Source organism: Gallus gallus, chromosome 1 (genome assembly GCF_016699485.2).
Source record: "Gallus gallus isolate bGalGal1 chromosome 1, bGalGal1.mat.broiler.GRCg7b, whole genome shotgun sequence".
NCBI classification, from domain to species: Eukaryota; Metazoa; Chordata; class Aves; order Galliformes; family Phasianidae; genus Gallus; species Gallus gallus.
Genome location: NC_052532.1, coordinates 173,180,793 through 173,207,148, shown reverse-complemented (window position 1 = coordinate 173,207,148; position 26,356 = coordinate 173,180,793). Strand labels below are relative to the sequence as shown.

The window sequence follows — 26,356 nt, the reverse complement described above, 5'->3', positions numbered from 1 at the left end:
GATACACAATGTATTAGCCTGTGCTATATATGCTGTTTAACATGTTTTTTTTCTGCAATGATTAGATACACCTGTTCTGAAATGTCTTCCATGCGCTACCTCAGAGCTCACAAGATTGAACACATGAGTTTTTCTTATAATTCATGAACTCTGAGCAACCTGATCTAGTTGTAAGTGTCCTTGCTCATTGCAGGGCAGTTGGACTTGATGACCTTTAAAGGTCCCTTCCAACTCAAATGATTTTGCGATAACTTTCTCTTCAGTGTGCAGAATAGTACACACTGTTATAAGATGTTGCCACTTTCTTTTATGGATATTTGAAAATTGTAGTATTCCTTTCAAAAGTTCTAGAACAAATCAGTGTAATTTAAGCCTGTGGTATTGTGATCAGTAGCCAGGAAAAAGGACTTCATTAGCTTTTGAATGAACAATTGGGAAATTTCACTGTATTTTGTTTTATATTGTTATAATGCTTTCACATGGATTACTAATTAATCTGAATAATTATTTTTATTTTGTATTTTTCATAGTAGTAGATAAATATAATGATGAAATATACAGTAACTATTCTATTTATAATGCTGTATCTCATTAAACAATACTAGTTTTTAGGGACAGATGGGTTTCACTGATGTGAGCTACTTTCTTTTCAAATTTTTAAGATGATATTTTTTCTTGGTCCTGACTGTAAAATTCACCTCAATCACTTCAAATTTCATACTTTTTTAGGATTATGGTGTATGAGAATTCTGTGCCATTTTTTTAACACAAAAGCACATCCTAAATACACAATTGCTTGCTGAGAACCTTTGTGTATTACTGCAATAACAATTGTATATTACTGCAATAGCATTCATATTGGGGAAGATCTTAAATTATGTTTGATTCATAATATTTACAGAATAACTGGTTATAAAACACTTCAATACGACATGAAAATATTTAGCTTTCATGTTTTTGCATTTACTTTAATATCTTAGATATAGCTGGCATATTTTTATTTTCTCTTCCAGACGAAAGGTTGAAATCATGCATACTCACAGTCTTTTCACTCTTCTTGGAGAAAGATTGATGCTGCATACAAATACAGTGACCGTTACAACATATAATACGCTTTATGAGGTACAAATTATTAAACATACAGAATTTAATTTCTATGGTAAAATTTATGGCTTAATTAAATTTTTATATCACTTTTAATACTTTCTGTGCTTTGAAATGTTCTGATTTGCAAGACATCTAAGAAAATTTTAGATAGAAATTTTAAGAAAGATCATTTTGGCTCAGAATTTTGCCAAGCTCAGCTAAACATGAGTTAGAAATGTGCCCAGGTGGCCAAGAAGGCCAATGGCATCCTGGCTTGCATCAGAAATAGTGTTGCCAGCAGGAGCAGGGAAGTGATTGTCCCTCTGTACTAAGCTCTGTTGAGGCTGCACCTGGAGTACTGTGTTCAGTTTCGGGCCTCTCACTACAAGAGCGACATCGAGGCCCTGGAGTGTCCAGAGAAGGGCAACAAAGCTGGTGAGAGGTCTGGAGGACAACTCTGATGGAGACCTGCAAGCGGAGCTGGGATTGTTTAGTCTGAAGAAGAGGAGGCTCAGGGGAGACCTTAGCACTCTATACAGCTACCTGAAGGGTTTTTTTTTTTCTGGGGTGGGGGAGGGAATGGGGTCAGCCTCTTCTCCCACATAGGTGATAGGATGAGAGGGAATGGCCTCAAGTTGGGCCAGGGAGATTCAGGTTGGACGTTTGGAAAACTTTCTTCATCCAATGAGCTGTCAGGCGCTGGATTGGACTGCCCAGGGAGGTGATGGAGTCACTATCCTTGAAGAAGTTCAAGCAACATTTAGGTGTTGTACTAATGGACAGGGTTTACTGGGAAATATTGGTGATAGGTGGACAGTTGGACTGGATAATCTTGGAGGTCTTTTCCAACCTTTGTGATTCTATGATTCTATATTTTGACTATTTTTGTTAGCCATGTCATACTTTTTACATATTCTTTGTAAAACTTCATAGCTTTACACAGAGCAATATAAAAGATCCTAATACTTAAGATGTTGATCACTTTCAAAAAAAAAAATAATAAAAATAAAAAATAAAAATAAAAAATGGGACCAGAGACCTGAAGTTGCTCTTCTATGCTAAAACTTCTGTTTTTCTTTTTCAACTAGTAAAACTAGTAGTAAAATGATAGCTGAACAAAGTAAGATTCTTTCTGAGAAGAGTAAATGTGAAAGTTTGACTTATAAGCATTTAAATGTTCACCAGTCTCTCACAGAGACATCAGTTTTAATGGTGAACAGATTAGCTTATGCGTTTTAGTTCCAAAACCATTTCTGTATACCTTCAAATGCATACTGTTGAAACTTCAATTCTTTTTCTTAAACTGATAACTTAGAAATTGCAAAGATTCTATTCTGAGGATTTTATCACTGGGGAAAAAAGGTGTCCATACACACTTGTTTTCAATCTGCAGGTAGCAGATTACAGTTCTTTGAGAACTGGGAAGATGCATGAGTGACTAATTGTAACTCAAATGCACTTCAAAGCTTAAGTTTTCAGTTATGTTAGCTTATAGTTAGGGTAGCCACGGGACCACAGCAGTACAAAAGATTTACTCATGGACTGTTGCAATTATTTTAAATATTCTCTCACAAGCAAGCATTTGCGTTCTATATTAAACAGCAATATGTAAAAACCCACTCAAACATACTATGTTTACAAATGGCATTAGTTTGATTATTGATGAATGAGCTAAAGGTATGCTTCAAAATAAATATGAATTATTAGTGAAATGATTTAATTATATGATTTGTTTATATAGTTGCTTAAATATATTTCTTGAAAATCCAGCATTAATGCCATTAAGCTTTTAGCTTACTCTTGAAAGCAGAGTTTCATATGTAGAACCAGTGACAGGTAGCCTGGTGCAAAACGTATGTGGTTTTGCCTCAATACAGACTAATTAATTTGTCAGGGACAATTTGTGAAACAGGAGAATGATCTGTCTTTGTCATTATATCAAGTAACATGGGTATTCCTATGTAAGGTAGTATATGACAACTCCTCTCTCCCAGCTGAGGAAAACAGCACCTATTTTCAAGAAATATTGGGTTCGGATATGGAAGGAATATAAGAAAATACCTGGATATATGGATATATATATGGATATATGGTGCTCTGGAAAGAATTTTTGATCTGTGAGTAGGAAGGTTATGAATGAAGGATGTTTTTAGAAAATGCAGTTTTCTTAAAAAATTCTTATTTAATAAAATCTTTTTATTTTCAAATTATATTCTCTTAAATTAGCAGAATAGAAAGATTCACTTGGAAGTAACTTCTGGAGGTTGCCTAGGTTAAAATCCTACTCAAGGCACAGCTAACTTCAAAGTTTTATCACGTTGCTCAGCATCCGCCCCAGGCAAATTTTGACTCTTGTCTCTTGTTCTTTATTTCTGAAATTTTCATTCCATTTCTGAGAATTCCTAATTTTGACATGTTTCTTAATGCAGCCTTAAAATCAGAACTGCAGTTTTCTGAAGGGTGATGAGTATTTTCTCTTTCAGAATTTTACCACAGATTTACAAAATTAATGCCAAGTTAACATAGTAGAAATGCTTAGATAATCTACTTACTGCTAGAAATTCACTTTAGTTTATTATTATCACTAATTGCTACTGCAGAGACAATATATCTGTTCTGATTTCAGTTCTTGGAAAAAATTATGTTTGTTTTGAGGGCGATAATGGGAGGGTTGCTTGGTTGTTGGTTTGGATTTATCTCACATTCAATATATACACAGAGTATCTTAACAAAAGTAAACTTTTTGATGAAATACTCTTGCATTTTTAACGTATCCCACCGTTAATGGACCTTAAACCTGAATAAGTTATTGATTTCACCAGCTTTCTGGTTTAAATAGCATTAAGTCAGTTTCTGCAGGTGAAATTTATAGGGAAGCTATTTTTGGTTCACAACAAAATTTAATCAGTCAACTTCACTTTTAATGCTGGTTGTGAAAACGTCAGTAATCTCTGTTTAGTATAAAATGTTTTGCTAGAGATTTTCTTAAATATAGCGGGTGTATTTCTTTATTCAATACCTGTGTTGCAGTTCATTTAGTAGAGTTGCTGTACACATTTGGTGCATCTTTGAACTGAGACAAATACGGTGATTTTGCTTGCTGTAACAAACACATGCCTATAGTCCAAACAACAGTAAATACAATCTGACAATAGGTATTCTGTTAAAAGGAATTACTTCATTAGGAATTTGCAAGTGTTTCAAGCAAAAAAAAAAAAACCCTACTTTTTTTTATCTCCAGTGGTCAGGTGTTAAAAGGCTTCCAGGAGCTAGAAATTTTGAAGAGATTAAGGCAAAGTGTGAGCATTGGAATAGGATCTTAGGCAGTTCTCATTGCTAATATGCTTTGTCCTTTATGAGAAATAACATTTGAAGTCAAACATGAAGCCCAACACGTAGATTCCATTTTTCACAGTGTATTTCTTTAAAACACATTGAATATTTATTGAGCTATCTAAAACATCAGCTTGATTCTATTCTTGAAGAATAAAAACATTTTCCCAAGATTTTTTATATGAAGTTATGATGTGGCTATGATAAATGGTGACTTTAAAAAATAATAATAAAAAGATATGTTGTAGCATTTAATTAAAAATGATAAACTTCTGTGTTTTAGATTTTGACGGAACAAGTATGCACTCAAGTTGTTCATAAACCCCATCCAGAACCAGATTCTACAGTGAAAATACAGAATCCAAGTAAGAACTATGTATTATTTTTGTACAATAAGGATATTACCTAGATATTTTATTTTCTTTGAAAGAATGTGGCTAATTAATTAGCGTCTATGAAGTGTGTTTGGGTTTCAGTTACTGTTTACATTCATTGCTGAAATTTAATTTTAACTAATTTTATGTTATTTTACTTTATTTTGCTTCTAAACCAGATGTTTTTAAAATGTGTTATTGTAACTAATTTATTCTTTCAAAGTGATTCTTAAGGTGGTGGCAACACTGTTAAAAAACTCCACACCAAGTGCAGAGCTGATGGAAGTTCGACGTTTATTCTTGTCTGATATGATAAAACTCTTTAGTAATAGCCGTGAAAACAGAAGGTATGTCACTATGAGCAGTTTCTCATCCTTCTCTTCTGGGTAATAGTGATCTATTGTATTGTATGTAGGGTTGTATCCTCCACAGTTTAAATTGAATCTTTCTGTCTTAAAATTATCTGTCTGTGGTATTTTTCCTTATCCCACAGATACTACTTGGTTATTCTGTTAAGAACGTAATTTAAATTTGTATTGACCCTGACGTATTTTCTAGGTTTTCTCTTACCATTGGAATTATTTTCAGAGCAGATGCACCATTTTAATTTTCTCCTGTTTTAACCAACATAACATTAAAATAAAAAAGCTTTCTTTGGATATATTTTGACCTAATTATTTCACTTTAGATGTTTACTTCAGTGTTCAGTGTGGCAGGACTGGATGTTTTCTCTGGGATATATTAACCCTAAGAATTCTGAAGAGCAGAAGATCACAGAGATGGTTTACAACATATTCCGTATTCTCTTGTATCATGCAATAAAATATGAATGGGGAGGATGGAGAGTGTGGGTGGATACTCTTTCTATAGCTCATTCCAAGGTAAGAAACGACTGGATGTTTTTATATACTGATAACTCCCTCGCAGGGCCTAGTAATGTATTAAGATAAGATTTAAAGTGATTTGGTGCCATCTGGTGGCTATCTCCATGCATGTCAAGGTGGCATTTGTTGTTAAGACTTGTTTTTGGTCCAGTTTGACACAGCGTATATTCACCCACATAATCTCTTCTTTCTTAAGGTCACATACGAGGCTCACAAGGAGTACCTAGCAAAAATGTATGAAGAGTATCAAAGGCAAGAGGAAGAAAACATAAAAAAGGGGAAGAAGGGTAATGTAAGCACTATCTCAGGTCTTTCATCTCAGACAACAGGAGCAAAAGGTGGAATGGAAATCCGAGAGATAGAAGACCTTTCACAAAGCCAAAGTCCAGAAAGTGAAACAGATTACCCTGTCAGTACTGATACGAGGGACTTGCTCATGGCTACAAAGGTGTCTGATGATGTACTTGGAAGTGCTGAGAGACCAGGAGGAGGAGTGCATGTAGAAGTTCATGACCTTTTAGTTGATATAAAAGCTGAAAAGGTAGAAGCTACTGAAGTAAAACTTGATGATATGGATTTATCACCAGAAACACTAGTAACTGGAGAAAATGGTGCACTTGTAGAAGTTGAATCACTTCTAGATAATGTATATAGTGCTGCTGTTGAGAAGCTCCAAAACAATGTTCATGGAAGTGTAGGTATTATTAAGAAGAATGAGGAGAAAGATAATGGTCCATTAATAACTCTGGCTGATGAAAAAGATGAACCTTCTACTAACAGTACCTCATTTCTCTTTGACAAAATACCTAGTCAAGAGGAGAAACTTCTACCTGAACTTTCAAGTAATCATATTTCTATTCCTAATGTGCAAGACACACAGATGCATCTGGGTGTAAATGATGATTTGGGATTACTTGCACATATGACGGGTAGTGTAGATATAACATGTACTTCAAGTATAATAGAGGACAAGGAGTTCAAGATTCACACAACTTCAGATGGAATGAGTAGTATTTCTGAGAGGGAGTTGGCTTCATCATCTAAAGGATTAGAATACGCTGAAATGACTGCCACAACCCTTGAGACAGAATCTTCTGGTAGCAAAACTGTACCTAATGTTGATGCAGGAAGTATAATATCAGATACAGAAAGATCTGATGATGGTAAAGAAGCAGGAAAAGAGATACGGAAGATCCAGACCACTACCACAACCCAGGTAACTTTCAAGTGCTGTAGCTATATACATCTCATATAATCACTCTTCTTTGCTTCTGAACACGTTAACAGTTTGAGGTCTGAGAGATTTTTGAAGTATATTTCCTGAATAATATGAAAGGTGTCCATCCTGTAAGCCAGTTTGCTTTGAAAATTTCTCATCTTTTACCTCTGTGTAAAAAAATAACTGTAATGGTTGTGCATACTTTAATATTAAAAAAAAAAAAAGCTAAAAAAAAAAAAAGCTAAGAGAATCTCTCATCCATTTCCCTCATTTCATGTAGACAGATTAATTATTGCTCATAGAATTCTGTTTTAGGCCTCTTATTAGCATGTTTTATAAGATTAGAAATATCTCTATTTTGTTATGAGATACACATAGAAATGTTTCTTTCCTCTCACTGAACCTTTCTCAGTGTAGTTTGTCTTTTAGCACTTTAGTACACCTTCTCCTTTCTGTACAGGAATGCTGCCATAAATAATCACCATATTAAATCCAAGCAAAAAAAGGAGTTAGTTTAGGGAAAGTGAAAAAAAAAACTGTGATTTGAGTTCTAGGCCAGAGATCATCACTAAAAAAAGAGATATCTACTTTCTTCTTAAGGATTCTTTCTGTTTCTGCAGAGCAAAATTAATTTACATATTAGAGTCATTGATAGACTCTAGGAAGTAATCAAAGATTGTTTTTGAGAATGTTATTGACTGAAAAACTTGATTATCTTAACAAATGAACTATCTTACTGTAATGTCCATGATGCACAGCACTGTTTTTCTTCTAGGATTTGAGAGTCAAGTAGACCTCCTGAAACTGTGGAATAGCCATTACTTACAAAAACTGCTTTGCTTGGTGCTGTATAGTATGTACCATGTAATCACAAAGAGCTTCAGAGTTGCACTGAAACTTATTATTGGTTACTCTGACTAGTGGGTTGTAAAATCTCTCTTACGGAAATAACTTTTCTTCTGAACAGGAGAGCAGATAGAACTCAAAACTTTCCCTACGTAGCAATTATAAGAAAAGCATAGAGTTATACTGTAAGCATTTTTCAAAGCTATGAAATTCCTCATCACGTCGGGCAGAATATCAAGCATCATGTAGATGTTTCTATGTTTGGAAGTATTCTCTGTAATATAGAACAAGTCCTGAAAACTCTTGATAGGAAGATTGATAGGAACTTATTTGTGGTCTTAAAAGTAAGACTTAATAACATTCAAACTGATAAATGGGAGAGAACGGACAAGAACAAGAGAAAGGAGAGGACAGTTTTTATTTTGAAATGTTTTTTTTTTTTAATTACAGACTTAAAAAGCAACTGAAAGCATTCATTTGCTATGCTGTGACATACACAAATAAACACTGAGTTATTAAGCTGTCTTTAATGATTTCATACTACTGTCAAACCTTTGGTTTGTGTAACCTTATGACTATTCTGTCCTTTTGCCTTTATGATGAATTCTGCCTACAATAGTTGAATTATAAAAAGTCCTCAAGCCTATAACTATATGATAGGATTAAAATTATATGTAAATCTTAACAAATGAGCATTATAGGATAGGAAAATGGAAGTGTTTTCAAAATGCTTCACCCTTAGATTGACAGAAAATTCCTAACAGATCATTTGGATTTGCAAATTGTGTAGAAACTGAATACACTACCAAAGCACAACTGTGAAACTTATTTACCTCTCTTGACTCTCCATGCGTTACTTAAATTACATTTATTTCCCACTAAAATCCTTGATAAACTACAATGAATTTGTTTAAGCAAATAATATCTCTTGTAGTTTTCTCAAAAAAAGTTATTAACAGTGTAATCACCAAAATTGTCATAATCTTCTAATCATTTCTTTACATGTTTTGAAATACCCAGTGAACTGTAAGGTGTCCATAGTTAAGTAATTTCTGTTTAAATGAAGAAATGAAGTTAAAAGTTTGGTTTTTGTTGTTGTTATTGTTTTTGTTTTTTAATAGAAATATATATTAAATATTGGAAATGGATTGGAAGCAGTTGTCTTTAAGGATCTGTTCCAACCCAAAGCATCCTATAATTCTAACCAAGGATTACCATTTTCATGAGTAAAGAGCAGTGATAAAATTACAGTTAGGTTTGATTGCAGCATATATGAACACTTGAGATTTGATTTCAATGGCTTTGAGACCACTGAAAACACTGCTTGGTTTGTTTTTAAGGCTGGCCACCCAAGTAGATAGTTGGTTGTTATGGTAGTTTAAGCACTACACGTCAAAGATACTGTTGCAACTACGGCACTAATGACTTGTTAAAAGGTATTCTGTTCTGGTATAATTATGATTCCATTATTGCAAGTGACATGAAAAATGCATATAGTTGTACCCAAAAGGGAACAAGTGGTATGAGAATGACTATGCTAACTTAAATTTTTCTAAAAACTTATCTACAATTAGTTCCCCATCTTATCAGAAAGTAGTAAGCATGTCTTAATCAGATGAAGTGAAGGGAGGCAATAAAATACCCAACAAATTAGAGATGGGATCTCATGCATATTTCAAAGAAGATTTAATGCTTTTGTCAATGGTAGAAACATAGAATCATATATTTACGCAGGTTGAAAAAGACCTTAAGGATCATCAAGTCCAACCACAACCTAACCATACTACCCTAACTCTAACAACCCTCCACTAAGTCATGTTCCCTGAGCACCACATCCAAATGGTTTTTAGACACATCCAGGGATGGTGACTCAACCATCTCCCTGGGGAGCCTATTCCAGTGCTTAACAACTCTTTGAGTAAACAAGTTTTTCCTGATATCCAACCTAAACTTACCTTGGTGCAACTTGCGGCCGTTTCCTCTTGTCCTGTTACCTCTCACCAGTGAGAAGAGACCAAGCCCACTCTTGCTGCAATCACCTTTTATGTATTTGAAGAGAGCAATAAGGTCTCCCCTCAGCCTCCTTTTCCCAAGACTAAACAGCCCCAGTTCCTTCATTCAAATTGTAGGTCAAGTGTCAAAATAAAAAAATAAACTTCCTTCTGTGATCTAAGCTATGAAACAGTAAAAATAGAATTGAAAGCATACTGTAGAAAAATAATTTGAAGAATTCAATTCTTAGTTAATTCTAAGAAAAAAGAAAATAATTATGTAAAGATCATTCTAAGGAAAAAGAATAGAACATAGAAGCCACCACAATGATGTTGATCCTAATAAGTCAACCTGAACGCAGGAATCAGAAGTCATAAAATCCACATCTTCTATCTGTTGGGAGAATCTAAAGAATATCCTGAGGATACATAAAACTGTTAAACTATTAGCAAAATGTATCAAAATTGTCAAAACTATGTTTTGGAGAGTAGTTTTGATTTTCTAATGATTCTGCTAAAAATACCAGATGCTTAAACTGGTTTTAGAAAGTGATGCACTGTATGCATTTAAGTACACTGATATCTTGAAGCCACCACTGTGTAGTTTGTTCATGTTTTGAGTCAAATATTCAAGGAAAATTGTGCTAGCTGCATAAAGTAACAGTTGTTTCATATGACAGTGTTTTGTAACTGCTGACCTTGTACATTCTGTATTTGGTCTTTTCTGTGATATTTCAAGTGGAGAATGTGAATAAAAAACATCAATGAATTGCTGAAAGGAAGACATGGCATGGCACTGCAGTGCTGATTGATTTGGAGTAGCAGCTTTAGTGAATGATGGTACCTATGCTAAATTATCAGTATCAGCTGTTGTAAGGGCTTTAGTTCAGCATTAGTCCATCCTTTCTCAAAGTCTGTGATCTATTTGGAAACACACTACAGAAACATAACATGACTTCTGAACTTCTTGTTAATATAGGCGGTACAAGGTCGATCTGTCACCCAGCAAGACCGGGATTTACGTGTTGACTTGGGATTTCGAGGGATGCCAATGACAGAAGAGCAGCGGCGACAGTTTAGTCCAGGTCCACGCACAACTATGTTTCGTATTCCAGAGTTTAAATGGTCTCCCATGCACCAGCGTCTCCTGACAGACTTACTTTTTGCACTAGAAACAGATGTACATGTTTGGAGAAGGTAGATGATTGCTTCTTATTTAAATCCTGTTTTATGTTTCTATCAACAAGGAAAAATCAGATGTGTTGTAGAATGGATGTTACTATGATAATGGGAAAGGATAGAGTTGGCATAAGGTGAAGTGCTCTACTATATCTTTTATCTACTCTTTTCACTACTTCCCACCTTGTAACATCTCTTTATCATGGGTTCAGTATCCATTTTGTTCAGAGTTTGTGTAATTCATATACACCTGACCAAACTGAGCTGCTGTCTCAGCATATGTTTAGCACTAGAGCTTCTCTACCTGTAAATCTTATTAATGAAAACTCTGTCCTATAAATTTTTCTAAGGGATCACCTTTTGTAGTTGATAATTTTATCATGCCATGCCAGCTTCTGGTTGTAGTTAGTTTTTGTGGCTGTATTACTTCTAATGACAACAATATGATTTTCTAGCTTTTTGCACACTTTAAGAGACACTTCTTGTTACCAGTGCCCTTAGGTTGCCCTTAAGTATGGCAGGCACTGTATAATCTCATTTGCAGAACAGAATAATTCATTTTCAGAAAACTCTACTTTATTTGTATCAAAGGACCTATTTATATTGCATTTAGTTTCTAGTTTGATTAACTGTTCTGTGGCAGTCATTGGGGAATAAGCACTTTAATTTAATTTTTTTATAAAATATTTTTCTTTATTCTTTCTGCTCATGTGACCGTTGGAGGTGAACATTTTATTTTGCATGTTTTAAATTGAAGATTTCAATTTTTGTTTTCTGGCTGGCAAAAGGTTGTTTTGGAAAAAAGCATATCATGAATAGTCTGAGTATTCTTCAGTATTTTCACACAACTTTTTATATTTTGGGGGAGAACTGTTTCATGGGACAATTTCTCACCAATTTGGAGTTGTTGACATTACAGATAATAGCATTAGCATACCTGTCTTGCAAAGTTTTGTCTAATGCTAAAGTTAATATCAGTTAATAAAGTTTATATGGGTCAAAATACTACCAGATCATTGGTTTTCTACCTTAAAACACTGTCAGCAGGTTTCTTCAATCAGTGATACTCTAATAGATTAGCCTTTTGAAATTACAGTTTAGAAAAAAGTCATGATCAAAAGTTCCTGCCTAATTTCATTAGGTATCTTCAGGACTACTTTAGATGGCACTGGTACAATATGTTGAACTCTATTAATCAACTGAATAATAACCGTCACACTGAAGAAACAATCATGTTTCTTTCAGTAGAACTGCTTCTGAATGAAAGTACTGCATGATGAGAATAAAAGATTTTGAGCCATTCTTCTCAACCATGTATCTGAAACAAATCCTAGTGTGAAATTAGGTACCATTCAGTTTGTCCATTAGACTAGCCCTGTTTATATTTTTTACAACTAGCATGGAAAATATTGTAGATAAGGATCTCCTTTAATAACAGAGAAACATTTGTGTTCTGATTACAAAGAATAAGTTTGACTGAACTTTCATCGTAATTATTTGGTTTTAATCTATCCTTTTTTTGTGTGTGTGTTCTTGCAGTCACTCCACGAAGTCAGTGATGGACTTTGTCAATAGCAATGAAAATATTATTTTTGTACACAACACAATACACCTCATTTCCCAGATGGTAGACAATATTATTATTGCTTGTGGAGGAATTTTACCATTGCTGTCTGCAGCCACATCCCCAACTGTAAGTACAATATTTCCACCTAGTGGTCATATTAAAAATCATTGTTAGTATTATAAACTACTGTTTGCAGCTGAATTTATTTTTTAAGGGAATCCTCTCCACTATCCACTAATTCCTTTCAAAAAAATTGAAGTTCATATTTGAAACTTTTAAGCTTCGATACATGGAGTGTTCATAGTTTTTATCATAATTTTCATTTGAAATGTTAATTTTATTGAGGGAGGTTATGCAAAGTAAGAATATTAATATTTCATATGTATTTAATATTTTATTTGAAAGAGAAGACCATTATTACCATGGTTATGAATCATGGCTACTCTAAGAAAATTACACATTTCATGATTGTTAGTCATTGATATTCATAAACCTGTTTTGCATGGCCACCATATTTGCATGCCAAATGACACCAGAAGTCACCCCCTCACTACCTGCTCTTTACTTCTTCTTTCAGTAGGTACCAACCTTGTGAGCTTTCCTTTTTTCTTTTAATCTTGTCTTGAAATAGTGATGTTTCTATCCACTGTTATGTTCTTACGAAGTTGTAAGTTCTTAGGTGAGCACAGCTCAGCCAGGTAGAGTAATCTTATAAAATGCTTCATGAAAGATGGAAATATTTTTTATATATTGTATTATTGTCAGTAGTAATACAGTATTTGAATGTGATGTCATGTTTGTGCATATAATGTCAGCCACCATCTCTTTCATACTAAACATGTTATCTGGAACATCCCATATGCATTTCCAGCTTGTACTGATCTTTGAAAGGGGAGAAAATGAAGCACAGGAGGAGCAAAGAGGTTTCTATGAAGTGTTTAGTAAGCACTGAGGGCTGCCAATGTAATTTTGCAACACAAGCTTAATCTCTTGTTATAGTCATTCAGCAACAGAGGTTACTTTGCCTCTCATATTACTTCTAGTTAGTTAACAAAAACAAACAAACAAACAAAAAAACAGAACAAAAAAATCTATGTTTTGCACTATTTTATTGAAAGATATGAATGTATTTACTAGCAACTGACTAAACATCAATGTGATTTTCAGCCAATGGCTAAATGCTGTTTCTGTACTATTTTCATTGTTAACTAAGAAATTAATTGCTATTAGCAAAAACACAAGACTCACAGGAAAGACTTTAGTCTGCTGTCTGTAGTCACATCAATGACACTAAGGTTGCTGAATAAAAGATTTTGCATGTGTTACTTTTTAAAGAACATTGGCATGTATGACAATGCACACCAGCCCACCTTGAGATGAAGACTGTACTTTATATAAAAGGACATGGGGAGATATTTTTGAAAATAAATTTTTAGACATCATTTGAAATTGAAGATTTTTTTTTTTGCCATCTTTTATATTAAAAATATAGATTAGGCAAGCACAGCATGAATTAGGCTGTAATTCCATTGAATGGTCCCAGTGCTTTCAGTTTTTTGTCCTGATTTATGCAAGCCATTTCTATAGAGTAATAATTTCACAATTCATTATTTAGTTTATGTCTGTGTGGATGTATATATATACGGTACAGCTTTATATACTACATAACAATTTGTTCAAATAGTGGATGTTCTTACTGTATTACAACAATAGCAGTGATTTTCATATATTGATATAGAAGATTACATTTAGAAATTATTATTATGTATATATTTCTCCACTACATGAGGATTCCATGTGTTACTTAAATGCTTAATTTAGCCATCTGTTTAGGATAGTAAAAGTAAATTGTGATATAAACTAGTTCACTAAAAGATCATTAACTGGTTTTAAACTGAATAAATCCTACTCTGTGAAATAAAAAATAAAAATAAAACAAATAAAACTACTTTTTACCCAGTAATTGATAAAATCTAGAATCCAGAGAGTGGTGGTCAATAACCCAATGTCTGGATGGAAATCAGTGATGAGTGGTGTCCCTCAGGGGTAAGTGCTGGGACCAATGCTCTTTAGTATCTTCATCAGTTATATTGACAGTGGGATCAAGTGCACCCTCAGCAAGTTTGCTGATCACACCAAGCTGTGGGGTGTGGTTGACACCCCAGAAAGATGGGATGCCATCCATAGGAACCTAGACAGGCTTGAACAGTGGGCCCAGGTGAACCTCATGACATTCAACAAATCCAAATGCAAGATCTTGCACATGGGTCAAGGCAACTCCCATTACCAATACAAGCTGGGGGATGAAAGAATTGAGGGCAGCCCTGCCGAAAAGGACCTGGGGGTACTGGTGGATGGGAAGCTGGACATGAGCCAGCAATGTGCCCTTGCACCCCAGAAAATCAACTGTATCCTGGGCTGCATCGAAAGAAGTATGGTCAGCAGGTTGATGGAGCTGATCCTGCCCATCTGCTCTGTGCTGATGAGGACTCACCTGGAGCACTGCATCCAGATGTGGAGTCTTCAGGACAGGAGAGACACGGGCCTGTAGGAGCGTGTCCAGAGGAGGGCGACAAAAGTGTTCAAAGGGATGGAACACCTCTCCTAAAAGGACAGGCTGAGAGAGCTGGGGCTGTTAAGCCTGAAGAAGAGAAGGCTCTGAGATGACCTGAGAGTGGCCTTTCAGTATCTAAGGGGAGCTACAGAAAAGAAGGGTACAGAATCTTTAGCAGGGTCTGTGGTGATAGAACAAGGGGAAATGTCCTCAGGCTTAAAGAGGGTAGATTTCTGTTGGATATAAGGAAAAAGACTTTTACGGTGAGGGTGGTGAGACGCTGGAACAGGCTGCTCAGTCATTCTGTGGTTGATGCCCTGTCCCTAGCAACTTTCAGGGTGAGGCTGGATCAGGCCTTGGGCAACCTGATTTAGCTGTGCATGTCCCTGTTCATTGCAGGGGAGTTGGACTAAATGGCCTTCAAAGATTCCGTCCAACTCTGAGGATTCTATGATTCTATGAACTTAACCTAGAAATAATTTACAGCTTAGATGATGTCACATCCATCTAGAAGGGAGCTTCTTCCATTGCATTCCACTACATTCCTGTTCCATTATTTCCTGTCCATAAATGTTAGTATGAAAGTGGATTCAATAATAATTGTGAGAGACACAAATAGCCTAGCACATCCTTCTTCTTTCTTTACTATTATTCTGGACAATAGTTATAAAGAGACTTGAGGCTATGTTGGATCTCTTCTGGTTATCCATCATGTCAATTAAAAGTTTCATACAGATTTTCAGTCTTCTATTTCTTTTTTATCCTTGAATTGATATGGAGAAAGTGGCAGATGTGGTGGCAAGAAGTATATTTCTTCTCGATCTTAAAAGGGCACAATAGTCCAGTGTTCTCAGTCATTTACAAAAGACTATCTCACTGTCCTCCTCCCAGGAGCTGCTAATTGGAAGAGAGAAGTCTGAATCTAGAAGATTTATATAACTCTACATAAAAATACTTAAAACAGGCTTAACAGTGACATTTTCTGCCTGAGTAATTCTCAAGGGAGGAAAGACCAGTACACTTTTTCCATCACCTATTGAAAGAATCACAGACTGAGGTGGGAAGGAACCTCTGGAGGTCACCTGGTCCAGCCCCTGCTCCAGCAAGGATAACCGGAGCAGGGTGCCCTGGGCCACATCCAGTTGGCTCTGGAAGATCTCCAAGGAGGAGATTCCACAGTCTCTTGGCAGCCTGTGCCAGTGGTACGTCATCTACACTGGACAAAAGTGCCCCAGGTGTTCAGAGAGAACCTCCTGTGTGCCAGTTTGTGCCCATGGCCTCTTATCCTGGCACTGGGCAACACTGACAGAGCCTGGTTCCTTCCTTTTGGCACCCTTCCTTCAGGTATTTATGTGCCTTGATGAAATTCTTCCTTAGCCTTGTATTTTCCAGTCCCAGCTCTCCCAGCCTTTCATACTAAGAGAGATGCTCCATTGCCTTCATCATCTTCATGTCCCTTTGTTGGGCTCCCTCCAGTATGTTCATGTCTCTCCTGTACGGAGAAGCCAAAAACTGGATATGTGACTCCAAGTTTTGCTATTCAGGCAACATCTTCCTGCATTTAGTCTCAGTGCTTGGGCCATCTTCAGCTGCTAAAATCATCCAGAGTATCTTTTGCTCTATATGAATGTATCCTATGATTTGCCACACACAAATGACTTGAGCAGAAGTTTATTTTATTAAAGAAACCACTTCAGAATAAATGGATGTCTTCACATATCTGGGAAAAGCTATTTTTTAATTAATTTATGGTATGTTTGCATGTCTAAAAATTACTGTAAACAGTTAGAAAACAAAATTATCTTAGACTGTTGAGGAAAACATGATTCACAAGCTATAAAACAAACAAATTGTATATCTTTCAGGGAAAAAGGTGTTCATTAATGTAATTAAATGGAACACAAGAAATTCCTGTGTAACCTATTGTAGGGAACCTGCTTTAGCAGGGGGTTGGACTAGATGATCTCTGGAGGTCCCTTCCTACTCCTATGATTCTGTCTATGATGTCACATTTAATAACAACTGAGGAATTTATCCTTCTAGAGTTTATCTAATCTGTTTTGAAGCTACTTACTCTTTTAGCTTCTGTAATATCCTATGGCATCAAGTCTGACAATTATGTAACCTTTGAAGTGCTTCTTGTCTTTGTTTTTTAAACTTGCTTGCAAATTACAAAATCACTGCATGCCTTGCAATTTATACTATGAAAGGAGACATTATTCACATTTTTATTTCATCTCCCTATCGCTTATGACTTTGTAGGCTTGTGTCTATATGTGTATAACTGAATCCATTGAGTCTTCATCTTGTTCAGTCTGTCTGTCTTTTGAAACCTCTGATTCTCTATGTCTTTATTCCATGGAGCTTTCCTGTTTGAACCTGGGTGTGACAATCCTTCCCATTTTATAGATACTGTAGAATACCTATATTCAGTTTATCAATAGGAATTAACTCATTTCACCTCATTTCTTCCTTAGTTACCCCCATGACAGGTGACTCAAATATTCCCACTGAAGGCCTTTTGGGTCTGTGTTAAAAATTTACAGTAGTAATTCCTACTAATTTGTGGCATGAAGCACTTATTTTATTTTTTAAATGTGGAATTGAATCATAGAATCATTCAGGTTGGAAAAGACCTTAAAGATCATTGAGTCCAACCACAACCTAACCATACTATGGTTGGTTATATACTATATATACATAATATATATATACATAGGTATATACTACAGTATATAGTATATATATATATATATACAGTTTATATAGGTATATACTATATATATATATGTTCTACAGTATTTATACTAATAACGATATGTGAGGGCAAGAATGCTACAGAACAAACAATAAGAGACATCCCACATAATTACTTTAGAATGATAAGACATGATGAAATTCAGGAAGGGATTAAGGTAAATTTAGGTAACTGCTGAAGCATTTTTCTTATATACTAGATTTCTAGCCAATGAAGATCTTCTCAACAAAGTAATTTGTCTAACTCTGATGTAGACATCCTGTGGACGGCTAACCAAATCTGCAGAAGCTCTGTAGATTGTAATGAAGGTTAACCTGCAACTGAATCCTCCCTCTTTTCATGAGATATCTTATTTATTTTCTATTGGAGAAAATGACAGACAAAAGCACAGACCGTTTACCTGATCTCCTGGTCCTATCAGTTCCTTGACTCCACTATGTCAGTCTGAGCTCAGGTGTAGCCTAATTCTGGGCTGCTAGTTCTTTAAAAGTCCTGAGCATCCCTCTTCTCAACAATCTGATTTATAGTTGATGATAAATATGTCTCACTGCATCTCATTTTTTTTAAAGGCATTTCGCCTAGTTCTCATTAGTAAAATCAACACTGTATACTGGATTCTTGAATTAATTAGAGTTTCAGCAGAAAATAACCAAGAGCTAAATTTAGCAAAATTATTTTCAAAATATTGGAGGAATTGTGGATTTTTCAATTTTATTTTTATTTTTATTTTGCTTTTGTGCAAGAGCTTCTGTGTTGTGTTCCTTCTCTTGCTGCAAGAACAATACTTAAAATACTTTAAAATATTGGGGAATTTTCTATTTCAAAAAGACTTTCGCCTTTGCACATTTAGGATTTCTACTGAAATAACAGTGTTTCTAGGTGAGGTGAAGGATTATCACTTGTCTGCTCTACTGGGAAATCTTAATCCAGGAATTTATTTGGTATTGAATACTTGCAACAGAAATCTACCTTTTGCCTTGCTCTCCCCAAACCATTCCAGACTAGGTGAATTGGAAGAGTGCCATGATTCGGGGCCATTAAATACAAATAGGAAGAAGAAAGGAAAAACTGTTTTCATGTACATAATCAAATGCATTGTCCGTGATAACAAACCAAAGCAGACAGGTATATGACTGACTCAAGCAGAGTGAAGGTCATGCATTTGCGTGGAAAGTTTTCTGTAATTCACTATAAACTATTCCCACATTTCTGTATTTCCCGTGCTTTCAATTATATACCTCTTCTATCTCAGCATCTGTGCAAGGACTGGCTTCATCTGCTAGTGTTTTTAAAGGGATGTGAATTATACATGTAAACTGAAATTAAATTAAGGCAAATATTAACAAAAACTATAACCAGTTTTGTTGCTTTACAGTATAAACTAGAGTAAGTTCTACTGTAGATTCCAAATGTCTTGCCTATGGAATTGGAGAATATTACAGAGAGGTGATAAAAATATAAAATAGTGATTTGTTGTTTTCTTGCTTTTGTGAGCGTGCTCTTTGAGGGTTATTTTTAATTACAGCTGTAAGGGAGACATTCTTAAGATGGTGTGCAAGTGTTAAGTGAGCATATTTGGGATCTTTAAGGAAGAAGGTTTGCAGATAATAAATTTTGTGTACAAACCAGAAATTTGAAGTAATTATTGCTTACTACAAGAATAGCAGTTGTGACAAAGATTCAAGGAGTATGGCAAAAGAAATACATTTGTGGACCTGAAGTAAATGTGACAATTGAGAGTAAATTTCCAGACCCCTTGAAATTAGTTTTTTTCCAATTTGTTCTGGAAAGTCTAGAATTTTAATTCACCCTTGCAGCACCTCAAAATGTAGCTCTTAATTGTGAACTGAGGACTGCTGATGTTATATGAGCAGCTGTCTACAGAACTCAAACATTTAAAGACATTATTAAATATGTGGATTAAAAGACAAATTATATATTTTTATGTGTGTTTTGTGTGTAGTGTTGGTAAGCAATTTTAAGCTAGAAATCTTGAGAAAATAGCAACAAGTTGACTGTCAATCCAGCTACAGAAGAGGAAGCTGTATTTAAAAGATATCTGAGTGTGATATCTTCTGTTTCAAGAGTAAAAAAATCAGTTTGTTTCCACTTGTTGTTCTTTCTGCCAGATGAGAGTTTTGCACTATTTAAATGATAAAAATATTGACTTAAAATGTTTGCTTCTTTTTTCAAACACAACCAGAGGAAGCTTAAGGATGTCTTCCTAGCCCAATGCAAAAAGAAAATGCTTGTACCAGAAACTGAAACATAAAAAAATAACACACTAGTTCAGTTCTAAAGATTGGAATTTGAAGACTAACTCAGTCTTGAGGCTTGGTAAATCTCTAATGTTTTACAGTGGTTCAAAAGCATTCACGTATCCAACATTGTGTTGGTTTAAATTGAAGAAATTAGACCCAAGCATAATATATATATATATGTGTGTGTGTAATTACATATAAATATATCATTGAACTGTCTTGTGTTGCTTCAAAGGAAGGAGCATTATGCATGAACCAAGTTTGCTTTTTCGTGATTTATGATCATTTTGTCAGAGCATTTTATACTTACTTGCTTCTTCATACAAAGATTAACTACTTTATTACATTTCAGTTGAATGGGTCGTTGTAAAATGCTCATTTTATATCTATATAATTGGTGAAAACATTACTTTGATTTACATTGCTTCATAAAATTGCTCTATGTATATATAATATATAAAATATATACATTGGTTTGGAAGAACCAGTGTTTACATGAAATCTATAATAATGCAAGATTTACAGTTTTTCTTTCCTTGTACATAGCTATCTCTAGAAGTCTTTATTTTCAAATGTTCATGCTGAACTGAAATGTTACGCTGTTTTAATTATAAATCAAACAAATGTATAATTCCAAGATACTAATTTGTTTCAATTTTGCATTGTATTTTTTTAGTTAACTTAAATAATTTTCTTTTTCTTTTATTGTTGTGATCTGTTGTCTGTTTTGTCTGTTGCATGTCCAGGGTTCTAAGGTTAGTATTGCCACTGTAAGTTTCAGTTTTTGCACTTTCAAAAATAGCTTGGTTTTGATCATTTAGCATTTTGGCTTCTTTTATTGTTATTTGCCTATGTCATGTAGTAGGGTGTGAGTAAGAATATGTTGGCTGTATTTATTAATTTCTCCTAACATGTTTCCATTCAGTAACTTAATGCATTGTCATATATGACACTGAGGTTAGCTAGAGGACCAAACGTAGGAGGGTGTGTGAGCTAATATAAGTTATAAATGTGATTCTCAGTAGAAAAAAAATCTCGATACCCTGAATGTGTAATTGTATGGGATACTTGTTGTAGCTCTTGAACTATCCTGCTCAGACATGAGGTGGTGATAAGTTCCCTTTCTTAAGTCTTAAACTACTCCAATCTAAAATATAGCTAGTACCTGAGGGCAACTTGATAACAATTGATCTTATTTTAGATGTTATTAGAATATTAATGTACTGTTTCAATAAGTAGAGCTAATAGTAAGTTTTTCTGCAAAAAGACTGTTCAGTTTTTTGTTGTTTTTTTTTCCTCTATGTATATATAAAAAAAATTGGAGAAATTTTAGAAAAGATTTTTCTTCAATTAACTGTTTACAAAAATCTTGGTAAAACACACCAAAAATATATTTATTTTTATAAAATGAATTAATTTCATAACTTGCAAGTGGTAGACTGAGAAGGTTTTAAGATCACAATTGATAAAATACAGTTAAAATGAGAAATCAACAGCAGGCAGTCAGTTGGTTGCTAGCAAACCTGATGTTATTTGAAGCATGAGTTCAAAGTTCGAATTTCTATAACCACATATGATTTTTTTCTAGCAGACTGTTATAGCTATAGGTTTTTTCAGATCTATTTTCTGTGAATGAGTGCTTTTAAAAACAACGTTCCAGTCTCTTATGAAAAACAGTAACTTATTTTTCCAGAATGTCGGAATACGGTGCACACCAAGGAGGGAGACCTGGAAAAAGGAGAGAGACTGGAAGTAGTTCTAGGAGCTGTCACTTTACCATTTGTCTGATTTCATTGGTCAGATCAGACAGATGACAGCATTTCCCAAATCACTCCTGTAACAGACATGTTACGTCCGTAGGAGAAATTAAATGAAGTGTTATCTATCACTGTGATGACACATGCCATGTAATATCCTACATGTTTAAAAACATTTTTTCCTTAATACTGTTTGGCACAGTTTGCAGTCTTCATGTTATACTCGAAGCTGTTCTAAAAAGTAGCTCATGTATAAGTGTAGTCATTTTTTAGAAATATTTCTTTTTCTTCTGAAATGTGCCTAATGGCATAAAATGTGTGTTGTATTTCTCTCATATGTGCTTCTAAGCAAGTGCAGCAAAAGTGGCAAACACAACAGAAGTGATGCTTTTCCAAGTGACCAAACTGTATTTAAAAAAGCCATGTGATCTGAAATCTTGATGGCAACATGCAGACAATTTTTAAGATACTGTTTAGACATATCAATGTGGACAATGTCAACCACTAAATCCAGTTTTCAATTCTGTTGTTAATTAAACTTAACGTTTGCTCACTCATCTGCACTCTTAGACGTTTGAATGCTTTTGAAAACATGACTCTAGACATCAAAATATCTTCTTGGAGAAAAACATGACCCCTTTTTAGATTTCAGAAATAATGAGCTCATTCAGCATTTTTCTGTGGATTTCCATTAAGGAGAATATGCCACTACGTTAGAAAAGAAATGGTCTTTTTCTGGGAAATGTAAGCTGCATGCCATGTACCTGGTCACATTTTCACACCTTCCCTGTTGCTGTAGTGAGGGAGTAAACCATCCCTTCTCAACTCCAGGAGTATTGATGCGGTTCTAATAATACAATAGTAAGCATTCCCTGGAAAGAATCAGTTCATGGAAGCAGGGCAGAACTGCACGCTATTTTTCCACTCTCCAGTCCTCACATTTTCTTGTGTGTCTAAAGGACTGTGGAAGCTATGCAGACTTCATTTAATGTGTTACCTGTCAGGTTGGTTGGCCTACAGAAGAATGGAAGTGTATCTTGCACCTTTGCCTAGTTTTACTATCTGGCCACGTTTTGTCTGTATAGCTTTCCCATTTATCTTAGACTTCTTATTACCTATTAGAGTATGTAAATGTAAATTTTCTCATTCGTCATTCTATCTTACATTGAATTCCACTCACAATTTACTTTAATGGTAATAATGGGAGATTTTTTTAATAACTTTCAATGTATATCATTAAGCATAACAATTTAGATTTGTACATGTATACGCCATCATTCTATTCCTGTTGTGTTCAATCTGTTTAATTCAATTATCTCCTTTTAAAGACTGAACTGGAAAATATTGAAGTGACACAAGGAATGTCAGCAGAGACAGCAGTAACTTTTCTCAGCCGTCTGATGGCAATGGTTGACGTTCTGGTATTTGCCAGTTCTCTAAATTTTAGTGAGATTGAAGCTGAAAAAAACATGTCTTCTGGAGGTCTAATGCGACAGTGCCTGAGGCTTGGTAAGTCTGCAGACAGTGCGTATTAAATAATTACTTACAGATCAGTGAGCTCAAGCTAGATCAAATGGTGACACACGTCACTATTGTACTGACTGTGATGTGATGAAATAAAAATATCTGTTCTTGTTGATTTGTCACTGTTTCAAGGTTGGTTCATTTCAGGCACAAAAGTGTATTAAAATGGCATGTCTGAAATTGTTCATTCTTTTATATAGGTTGTGTACATTTTCAAGGAATAAAAATATAAACTAAAATGTATTTTGAAAAAATGTTTTTGCTAACTGTTTTGCTGCATACCTACTGAGACCTTATCCAAGACTCTGTAGGTTTGGAAGACTGCTTCAAGGCTATGTAAGATTAAAAGCTTGGGATGTGTATACAGACTGCAGATCTTAATATGTACTGCAACAGCTTAGAATCTGTCTTCACTATTTACCATTTGCTATATGCTGTTACAGTTAATCTGGGAAATTTAAAAATTTCTGAATAATTCCAATTATTATATCATTCTATCCTGGTGAACATTAAATTTTGACTATCGTCTGACACTGTTTCTTTAATATTGTGCCCCTACATACCTTTTCATCTGTCAAATGCTGAATAATCTTTCAACTTGGATTTTGTCCTGTTATTAATCATATAACTTACTAGATTCTTGATAATTATCTTGTTACTGATATAAATCTGGTGGTTTATTCTCAGTGATTCCAGCTGACCATAAACTCATTCAAATTTTAAGTATTGATAACTGATCGATAACATATGACAGCTCCAATTCAGACACTAGTCATTTTCAAATTTTAACATAGTGGTAGAGCAGTTATATAAAGCATAAAGATTTTCGACTAAAAGAATGAAATGAGTGTGTCACTGTTAATGTTTTCTTAGTACCAACACAGTTGGATGTGAGAACTGCTGCAGTTCTCACCTTTCTCTTACTATTTGGACATGCTTATTGACATATACTGACTACTATTCAATATTAGGAAAATAATTGAGAAATATTCTGACTTGTATCATTTTCATAACTTTTTTAGTTTGTTGCGTGGCTGTGAGAAATTGTTTAGAGTGTCGGCAAAGGCAGAGAGAGAGAGTGAACAAGACTTCATTAATCAGCAGTAAAGCTCAGGACGCTCTCCAGGGTGTAACTGCTTCAGCAGCAACCAAGGTAATCCAGTCTTGTTACAGCACTGACAAGACTGTACCATTTCTTTTTTTGATCAGAAAATAATTATAACTGCCTTCTCGAGTATTTGGCAAAATCTTCAGCAAAATAGCTTTTTGCTCTTACCTGACTTTAAGTGAAGGTATGTTTTGGTATTCCTTGAAACAAGAAAATGTTAACACAGTGGGTATACCGGAACATTTTTAAAGAGCTTTAGCACTCCTGCTTTTGTTGTCTTCAAAAATCAAGTTCCCCTCCTCACATCTCTCCTATATATCTGCTCAGCTGTTTTTTATTCACTCAAAGCATCTGCAGTTACGATGAAGTTCTGCAATCACGTCTGTCAGTGGGACATCTGGGTCCCAGTAAAATCAACAGAGATCTCAGTAGAGATCAGTATTTTCTTTTTGACTGAATGAAACTTACTTAATACATAATTACAGCTTCATTAATTCATTGATTTTTTTTTTTAACTTCTTAACTTCAAAAATTTGTGAATCTTTAAACTAAAATTTTAAACAATTTAATATAGCCCATGACTAAAATATGACATTTTAGCTGACAAAACAGATTCCTATTTTGGGTATTATAATTTCATAGAATTGTAGAATCATTTGAATTGGAAGGGACCTTTAAAGGCCATCTGGTCCAACTCCCTGCAGTGAGCAGGGACACCTACAGCTCCATCAGGTGCTCAGAGCCCTATCCAGCCTGACCTTGAGTGTCTCCAGGGATAAGGCATCCACCACCTTTCTGGGCAGCCTGTGCCAGTGCCTCACCACTCTTACTGTAAGGAACATTTGCAATATATCCAATCTAATTCTCCCTTCTTTAAGCTTGAAACCATTTCCCCTTGTCCTGTTGAAACAGGATTTTCATTAGTAACTAATATTTTTTTCACTCTACTGCCTTTCCCAAATAGCATTTACAAACTCAGCTACATTCACAATGTTATTTCATTAACTCTCAGAAAAAAAAATGATATTTTTCACTTTTTCATATTCAGTGCAGTGCTAATCTGTATAATGATACTTTCAGATGTTGAAGCATCATTAGTAATATATTATCATTTTTTAAATGAAGCACACTACTGTAGGCCTTTGCAATAATAGGAATTATTCTGTGAACAGCTGTAACAGTTCTCAGTAGAAGTACAATAAATGGTTGTTTGAAAAAATTTCTGCTCATGGTTTTTAAATTTATACATGTAAAAAATGATTTGCTGCTATGAAGCAACTATAATCTGAAATCACCTTATGGGTGCACATGCATACTGTTCTGATGTACTGAGATAATTTAACAGTTTTAATCTAAATAATTAGGAATACAACGGTAATTCAAAGCATTGCTTTATTTGTAGAAGTCTTGTCTAATAGTGAGAGCACATTGCTAGCAAAGGAGCATCTAAGATTAGCGGTGGTATCTACAAATGTTATCAAATTAAAGTTCTAACAGAAACACTTTGAATTAAGGTATTTGGGGGGAAAAAAATTCTCACAACTTCTTTGTTTGTAGACTCCCCTTGAAAATGTCCCTGGCAATCTTTCTCCCATAAAAGACCCTGATCGGCTTCTTCAGGATGTTGATATCAATCGTCTACGAGCAGTTGTTTTTCGTGATGTGGTGAGTAGTAGGCTCTGCATTTCTTTCTTCTTCAGAATTGTCACTTATATTTTCAAAGAGATTTTCACTGTTCCAAAATTAAAAATACCCTTCATTTGTCACACTTTATGTATTATCAGCAAACCATTTGCTCACGACTTTGTTACTGCTAGCCTCTTTCTGCACTTTAAAATCACATTGGTAATCCATTTGAGATTAGTACATAATTTCATTTTGCAGTTAGACTTGATTAGTCAAATAATCACAACTA

General features: G+C 34.7%; 1 protein-coding gene across 8 annotated transcripts in view; it reads left to right on the top strand.

Annotated features, from left to right (window-relative positions):
- The window catches only part of NBEA (neurobeachin), a 470,888-nt gene that overhangs the window by 138,904 nt on the left and 305,628 nt on the right, over positions 1-26,356 (top strand). For 4 of the 8 annotated variants that reach the window (XM_015277556.4, XM_015277544.4, NM_001252140.3 and 1 more), the window contains exons 18-28: positions 1,014-1,122; positions 4,703-4,784; positions 5,017-5,140; positions 5,482-5,674; positions 5,874-6,893; positions 10,713-10,930; positions 12,452-12,605; positions 20,799-20,807; positions 23,138-23,318; positions 24,356-24,486; positions 25,999-26,106. In XM_015277556.4, coding sequence (XP_015133042.2) covers positions 1,014-1,122; positions 4,703-4,784; positions 5,017-5,140; positions 5,482-5,674; positions 5,874-6,893; positions 10,713-10,930; positions 12,452-12,605; positions 20,799-20,807; positions 23,138-23,318; positions 24,356-24,486; positions 25,999-26,106 — 2,329 coding nt within the window. Of the gene's footprint in view, positions 1-1,013; positions 1,123-4,702; positions 4,785-5,016; positions 5,141-5,481; positions 5,675-5,873; positions 6,894-10,712; positions 10,931-12,451; positions 12,606-20,798; positions 20,823-23,137; positions 23,319-24,355; positions 24,487-25,998; positions 26,107-26,356 lie in introns of all 8 variants that reach the window. The other 4 variants (XM_015277560.4, XM_040704875.2, XM_025153000.3 and 1 more) reach the window with 2 other exon arrangements.